At 36.1% G+C, this 8,333-nt stretch overlaps 1 protein-coding gene across 2 annotated transcripts; it reads left to right on the top strand.

The window, feature by feature from the left end:
• The first annotated feature begins 283 nt into the window (after positions 1 to 283).
• Positions 284 to 8,016, top strand: LOC109808895 (receptor-like serine/threonine-protein kinase ALE2). 2 transcript variants are annotated; one of them, XM_083059595.1, is made up of 9 exons: positions 284 to 503; positions 606 to 822; positions 3,146 to 3,259; positions 3,338 to 3,436; positions 4,188 to 4,556; positions 4,639 to 4,887; positions 5,839 to 6,228; positions 6,336 to 6,579; positions 7,062 to 8,016. In XM_083059595.1, exons 2-9 carry the CDS (start codon positions 768 to 770, stop codon positions 7,699 to 7,701), a joined length of 2,160 nt encoding a protein of 719 aa, XP_082915721.1. In that variant the 5' UTR covers positions 284 to 503; positions 606 to 767; the 3' UTR covers positions 7,702 to 8,016. The 2 variants fall into 2 exon arrangements, with proteins under 2 accessions (XP_082915721.1, XP_020227660.1); XM_020372071.3 differs by having other exon boundaries at positions 583 to 822.
• The last annotated feature ends 317 nt before the right edge of the window (positions 8,017 to 8,333 follow it).

The raw sequence follows: 8,333 nt of genomic DNA, 5'->3' as shown, positions 1-8,333 counted from the left end.
TTAATTTAAGTCATGTAATAAAAGCTCATGAAAACATCACTTGTATGAATAATTATTTTCAGTGGACAACAAAATCACCTGATCAAGCAAGAAAGTGGTCCACATTGCTAACGTGGAGGCCGCGTAACATGGGATCACTTGCCTCTGGGGAATTGTATCACATGAAAAACAAGAAACGGTTTCTAATGACGACATGAAACGGCCTCCAATTTGTCGTTTCATGAACAAATTATGGTCACACGCGCCCAAACATAGCGTTCACTTCACTTAACACTCCAACACTACGCACTCTCTCTCACACACACACACACACTCATAAACTCCATCATCACTCTTGCATAGCATAAACTCACTCACTCACTGTTTCAACAAAATCGTTCTCTTCTCTACTCTTCCGCCATTTTCGTCTCTCGCTAAATTCTCTCTCTCTCTCTCTCTGCATACCTTCGCTTACTTCGTTCTTCTGCTGGTGCGTGTATGCACAACGGTGTGGACTCGTTCTCGTAAGTCTTCTCTTCTCTTTTCTTTTCTACCGGATTTCGGGGATCTAGAACATTCCGACTCACCATCATTCTTTCTCAGTCCATCTTCTTCTCTCTGCCTAGGGTTTTCAATTTGCATGCTGAATTTCTGATGCTTTCTTCCGCGCCCTCACCTTACTCTCCGCAATGCCGCTGCCTAGACGATAACCGCCGGGCGTTACCGAGTTTCCGCTACGCTGCGTTTTGCTGATAATGCTTTTTCGAACCTCCGTTTGAGCCAGAGAAATGTCGACGTCGCGTTCCTTCCTCCTGTCTCTCCTTCATCTGCTCCTTTTCTCAGGTATCACTCGTTTCGTTTTCGCGCTGTTCAGCTTTCGCCACTTCGTTAATTCGCATGCTGTTTCCATTTTCGCTCATGAATGATGAAGAACGAATTTACGAGCCTTGTATGGTGATTTTAAATTGTTTGGTTTCCAATTAGGCTTGGTCTTTGAATTGTTACGGATGAGTGTACATCAATGGAAGAAAATTTAAGAATATCGTAGAATTAATTGGTAGAGACCGCAGAATGTTTATTTACACACCATATCAGGCTAATATTTATCACACAGGTGAACATTTAGCAGAAAAATAAATTTGTAAATTGATTGAAACTTGAAGTTACCAATTGAAGGTTCTTGAATTACTGTCGTGCGCAAAACCTTATTAGATGCATCTTATTAGGGAAAAGGCCATTAGACCTAGTTCTGTGGCTTGATGTTGACAGCACTTAAATTATAGAAATTTATGAATTGTGATTATTTTGGGAATTCATAATGTGTTGTTTAATAATTAGTTGGTTTCTTCCAATTTTGGTCTAACTTTTTCTTCTGGATTAATATGGTTTTAATTGCATCATGAATGAATAGCTTTTTAATGTTTCTTACTTCATAGTTTTTGTTTTTTTTAAAACCTTACTTCATAGATCTTGCTAAGAGCAAATGTGTAACTATATCATTTAGTTTCTCCTCGCTTATGAAACCTAATTCTTTGACATGGTGTTACAGTGTGTATTGAGTCTTGCTTATATTGGTGAATGGTGTGTTTTGGTCGGTATAATAACAATTTTCCCAATGGATTAGCTTACATTTTAGACATTGTTGAGTATTTTGATCTTATGACTGCATTCCACCACACTTGAATTTATCAACTTGATCCTACTTCCCATCTTCCATCTCTACGTGGGTTTCTTCTTCATCTACTAATCTTAAAATTTATCAAGAAGCATTTTTAGCATGCCTCTCATAGACTGTGTTAAAAAGAAGCAATTTTAGCATTCCTCTCATAGACTGTGTTAACTAGAAGCAATTTTAGCATTCCTCTCATAGACTGTGTTAAAAAGAAATCACTGCTTATAGATGCCTCATTGGATTCTATTTGTTTGTTTGCTTGGGACTACATTGAGTTTCAGTGTTATATATTCAGTATCTTTTGTAAAACAGGACAGGGACTTGGAATCAATTTTTTTATTATTTATTTTGACCTATGCATTATTTGATAAATTTAAATATGTCCTATCCCTGAATAGTCTACTCTTGGAAACTTAAACGTTCTAACTTTTTGAGTATCAAGCATATAAATTTATTTTTAAAGCTGCTTAATTTCCAGAGGCCAAGTAATATATTGAAATATTTGTTATTATCAAAACTTAGCAAGTGCATCAATCATACCTTAGATGTAAATTAGAGACCATATCTTACCACACATGACATGGTTTAAGTATCTTGGGCTAATAATACAAAACATGATGAAGAAATAGAAGGGGATGTAAACCATGAGATGAGATTCAATCAGGGTGGAGGAAATAGAGGAGTGTCTTGAATGTTATTTGTGATAAAATACACATTGCCCAAGCTTAAGGGAAAGTTTTACCAGTTATAAGACCTGCAATGTAATATCGAATTGACTTTTGGGCAATACAAAATGAACACGAGAATTATGCTTGAAGACCTCACTGTAAACAGATGTTTTTCTCAGTGCCATAAAACAGAATTTATTAAATTTATTGCATTTCCTATAAACAGAATTTCTTATTTCCTTGTTCTTGTCTTCTTTCTTAAGCTTCTTAAAATCAGTGGGCAATTATGTCTCATGTTCACTTAATCAACTTTCTTTGAGAAGGTCATCTGGTCCTTCATGTTATTTATCCAATTTCCTTGCATAGGTGTGTTTTGTGATCATTTATCATCCCACTAAGTTGTGTATCAGACAGATGGAGATTTTATACTTGTTTATATTTCCATTAGAATATTGGAAAGGATACTACTACAAGAGTATGTGCTGAGATTTAATAGGCTCTTGATCATAAAACAATATTGGAAGCTGGAGTAAATCAAATAAGATAAGATGGTAGTATAAAACCCTTCTAATATTTGATAGGATTCCTAAATGAACTCTATGCACTACTTTTATGTGCTTGACTGCTTGTGCTCAAGTCCATATTGAATCACGTACTTTGTAATTAATGGAAAGGAATTTACAACAGCAACAGAAGCCTTTTCCTACCTGTATTACTATGATTTTATTCATTTATTATAAAATAATTTTAGGAGATTCCTTTTGAGGTTTCTCTGCAAATTAGAACTATGCCATTATGTATAATCCAGTAGGTTCTTTTCCTGCAGTGAACTTGGTTTATATGAATGTGCCATTTTCTTCATCTGAACAAGCTAAAATGTGGTTATTTAAACCTTCTTCTGGACCATCTATTGCTCCTGGGCAATCTCCATGTTATCAAGGTATACTATCATATTTTTTAAATAACTTGTCATACTTCATGTTGCTATGAGACTGAGAATTAATGTTCTCCTATTTAGGTCCTCAAGTGACTCCAAGATCAGAACTTCATCATCATCACCATCATCACCATAGCATGGAACCTTATGTTGTGGCTCCATCCCCTTCTAAAGGCCAAGGTAATTCCTGGAAGTTATACACTTTTCTTCTGCTACTACTTCTACCAGGGGCAGGACCATTTATAAAATCTCAATGGCTTTTTTGGTCATTCAATTGTAATTACAATCCTTTTTGTTTTTCTTTCCTTCATATGATTCTCCACATCTCTATTTGGTGGTGTAAGTTGACCAAGGGAATCATGAATTGATTCTTTGGAGCTTAAATATGCTGAATTTTAATATTTAGTTATCTTAATTGGTTCTTTTAATGTATGGTACTATCAACTATGCTAAGCGTGGTAAGATAGTATAAATAGGCATAATGTCAAAAATAGAATTACTTGGAAAAATCTTTTGAATTTAATTAGTTTGATGCTTTGGATTAAAAATGTTTTGTGTGAAATGTTAATATATTTACTATATTTGTTGCCTGCCTTACTAAGTCAGGGTAAAGGTGTTGAATGTGGTAAAAAAAATTTAGACTATATTTGTTTCTCAATGTTATTATTCAAGATGTCTTTGGGTTCTTATTTCTTAAACTTTTGTCTGCTTCCTTAAGGTATGATAGGTTCTAATGGGTTTAATTCATATGCTGGCTTGACTGCTGGCGTGGACCTAAATATTTGTTATAATGGATAATTCAAAGTTTTATTTGCCACAAGTTCATTTCTTTTTTCTGATTAAATTACATGATATTCTGTGACAAGCATTCTTGTTATATTATACCATAATATCTTACACTACACTCATGATATAAAAAAATTTCTGGCAGCTTGTTACCAAACCTGTACAGATCCATTAACTGCAACTCCTTTTGGTACACCTTGTGGTTGTGTGTTTCCCATGAAAGTCAGACTAGTACTGGATGTGGCTCCTTTGGCTGTTTTTCCAGTAATTAATGAGTTAGAGATCGAAGTTGCATCTGGAACATATTTGAAGCAGAGCCAGGTGAGGATAGTGGGTGTCAGTGCTGACGGTCAAAATCAGGGAAGAACCAAAGTTGATATTAACTTGGTTCCACTTGGGGAAAAATTTGACAATACCACTGCAGTTCTGTTGTATCAGAAGTTTTGGCACAAGGAAGTTCCTATAAATAGGAGCCTTTTTGGTGATTATGCAATCTTGTACATTGCTTATCCAGGTAGTTGTTTCATTTCTGCTTATGACATTTCACTTTATTCTTGCCATATGTTACTGCTTGAGACTAAAGCAGTTGGTTTCAGGGATACCATCATCATTGCCACCTGGAACCTTAGGGAGCGGTCCCCAGCCCAATGATGTTCTCCCAGTCACTGTCGACTTTATCAACAAGAATGCGAAAATGGATCTTAGAACCATAGTTGCTCTATCTTCCATTATACTCTTGTTGGTTTTGGTCGGAGCATTTTCCATCCTTTTGAAATGGATGAAAGTTAGGAGACCATCACATGCTATTGGCCCTGCATTCACATCGCATCTAAACAAGAGATCTGGTATATCTTTGAACTTTACTAAGTATTTTTTTTTCTTCATAAAATAATTTACAGATGCTTATATAGAATTGGAAGAATTTGTCATATGATTGCTTAGCATTTTATTGTAAATTATACTCAACTAAATTGTTGCCTAAAATATTATTTCTTAGGTTGAGTACAGATCCTTATGCATTTTCATTCTATCAGTTCTTGTTTTCCTTACCATGTGCTAAATATTATATTCGTTTAGCTATTTCTATTTCTTGGTTTTGAAGGATATATTTTTGTTTTACACCTTTACAAATTCTCAGTATGCTGATCTATGGGTTTTGAAGGTTTGCCATGCTCATTAAATTGTCAGCTTTGTGTCAGTTAAATTAGGTTTTGGTGATAATTGTGCTCCACTTTTATATGATAATTGTGAAGCATTTTTTTTATATCGATATATACTAGTATTGCAAAGGTTTGTCAGTTATCACCTATTGTCCAAAGATTATTTGGGTAATCTTTCTTACTGAGAGGAGGGGGGAGTGGGAATGCCTGGAGGTAATCCTTGGCGTGGTGGCCCTCTGCCTGCCCCTCTGGGATCCTAGGTCTGTCATTGGGACCTTGATTGGTAGTCTAGGACCAGGAGTAACATATCCTTATATCATATTTTCAACAAAATAGACACCACACACCAGTATTGCTATATATAGGATCAATATGATTAGTGAGATTTCTTCCACTTTTGGTGGTTATTGTAATATACCGACAATCAATGTTGTGAAATCAACATTTTTCTCATTTATGATGACAAATTCCACTTTTTCTGGTTTGGGAACTTGCATCAATTTTGAAAATGTGGTACTTATATCATGTGTGAATATTAAGAATTTTTACTTGTCTTGCCCTCTAGGTTATTTACTTTATTCTGTAAACTGCATCATAATTGAAGTAAAATATAATTGGATGATTCTAACTATGCAGCCATGGAGTCCATGTTGTCAAGAAGAATTACGAGCTCAAGATCTATGTCCTTTGTGTCCACCATCGCTACTTCTATTCTCTCTGTTAAAACATTTTCCTTTTCCGAGCTTGAGAAAGCAACAGCTAAGTTCAGTTCTCATAGAGTATTAGGAGAAGGAGGATTTGGACGTGTTTATTGTGGGATATTGGATGATGGAAATGAAGTTGCAGTTAAGCTGCTAACAAGGGATGATCGGAATGGAGACCGTGAATTTGTCTCCGAAGTTGAGATGCTAAGTCGTTTGCATCATCGTAATCTTGTGAAACTCATTGGTATATGCATAGAAGGGCGAAGGCGTTGCTTGGTGTATGAGCTTGTTCGCAATGGTAGTGTGGAGTCTCATTTGCATGGTAATTGGTTGCATATTTTTTTTGGTTCTGGGTGTGTGCCACATTTTCAATTTTAAATGCCTTGGCGTATGTTAAATTAAGTTTTATTCTTGTTAATGATGCTGCAGGTGATGTTAACAAGAAAAGCAGCCCTCTAGATTGGGAAGCACGGAAAAAAATTGCCCTTGGAGCTGCAAGAGGACTGGCCTATCTACATGAGGATTCTAATCCTCGTGTAATTCACCGAGACTTCAAAGCTAGTAACGTGTTGTTAGAAGATGACTTTACCCCCAAGGTTTCTGATTTTGGATTGGCAAGAGAAGCAACCGAAGGAAGTCGTCATATTTCTACTAGGGTCATGGGTACTTTTGGGTAAGTTTTAAGACTTCGTCTGCAGCATTTTGATCGAGTATTTTTTTGCGAGATCCACTTTATGGCCTGGGTTTGAACCTGACTGTCATTCATAGCTAGTGGGCATGGGTTCTGTGTTTATCTGATGTAATCTCACAGGCTGTGTGGCTTTTCCATTTCTTTATCATTAAATAATGTCATCAATCATCATCATAAAGTTCTTCAGTATCTGAGACTTTTTTGTTGGATAATGTTCAACTCCACTTGTATATTCTACAGTAATTAACTAACGAAATAATCTGATAGCTTAACACATTCTGGTCGCGGTGTTTGTTAAACCATCCCGAGAGTTATTCAGATTGTCTTTGCTTTTCCTGCTGAAGTCCATGACATCAATCTATTGCATAAATTGTAATGCCTGTGGGTTATAAATTGTATGAGTGACATCATCTTTTTATGCCATTGCAAATTCCTAGCCTTCAACTTATGCCATTTACATGCAGGTATGTTGCCCCAGAATATGCAATGACCGGCCATTTACTAGTTAAAAGTGATGTTTATAGTTATGGTGTTGTGCTGCTTGAACTTCTATCTGGCAGAAAACCAGTGGACATGTCTCAACCTTCTGGACAGGAGAATCTTGTAACGTGGGCTCGGCCACTGTTGGCAAGTAGAGAAGGTTTAGAACAGCTGGTGGATCCATCTCTGGCTGGAAGCTATGACTTTGATGACATGGCAAAGGTGGCTGCTATTGCTTCCATGTGTGTAAATCCGGAGGTGTCTAAGAGACCTTTTATGGGTGAGGTTGTGCAGGCTCTTAAGCTGATCTACAATGACATCAATGAGAGTCAGAAGGAGTCTTATGGTGAGGAGTCGGATTTTGGAGGTGACCTTGTCTTTTCTGATAGCAGTTTGGTGGATGGTGAAGAATCTAACTGCATCACAATGGAATACAGTTCTGGTTCACTTGCAATGGAAAAGAGAGCGTTGAAAGGAAATGAGATAGCTTTACTAATGAAGCACGGACACAGATCAGGCCCCTTGGGAACAAGATCTGCCCGGAGCAAGCTATCCTTCTCTAAGCTAACTCGAAGTCGGAGTGAGCATGCATGCGGTACGTCCTTCCAATCGTGTTTGGAATGAACGATGATGGTTATGGTTATGGTTACATTCATAGATATTTCTTGCGTTTTTGAAATGTACAGTTTCAAAAGGGCCCGAAGGGTTGGTTGGTTGATTTAGAGTTACTGATTTGTGCAGGTTAGCCTCCCCAAAGGGGAGAAACAAATTGACTTTTAATTATGATTTAGAATTACTCATATGTATGTGCAGGTGCAGCCAGCTTAGGCTCCTCAAAGAGGAGAAAAAAAAATTGACTTATAATTATGAAATAGTAGTATTTTATTATACAACATGTTGGAAAATTTGAAATTAAGGTGCAGGTTGTTTGCTTTTTCAGTTTTTCTTCTTAAACTGCAGGTGGTAATCCTAATCGGTGTTCAAACCGGAGCTACGTCCGGAGAAAACTTCAATTTCTACTTGTTAATTTTTATTCTGGAAAAATAGGGGTTAAAATATTTTTTAAATTTAACTTCAATTTCCAATGGTTAAATTTTCAACTCATTTTTGAGTAAAGAATGTATAAATTTTGCAAAGGCAGTGATTTTCTAAATAATCATCATTTTTTTTATATTTTTAAAAAAATTATTTTTTATTATATTTACTTGTTACATTTTCACTCGTTTTATCTTTCTTTTTTCTCACTAATTTTACGT

This window comes from Cajanus cajan, chromosome 7, assembly GCF_000230855.2.
Source record: "Cajanus cajan strain Asha chromosome 7, NIPB_CcT2T_4, whole genome shotgun sequence".
NCBI lineage: Eukaryota > Viridiplantae > Streptophyta > Magnoliopsida > Fabales > Fabaceae > Cajanus > Cajanus cajan.
This window is presented reverse-complemented; position numbering and strand designations above follow the sequence as displayed.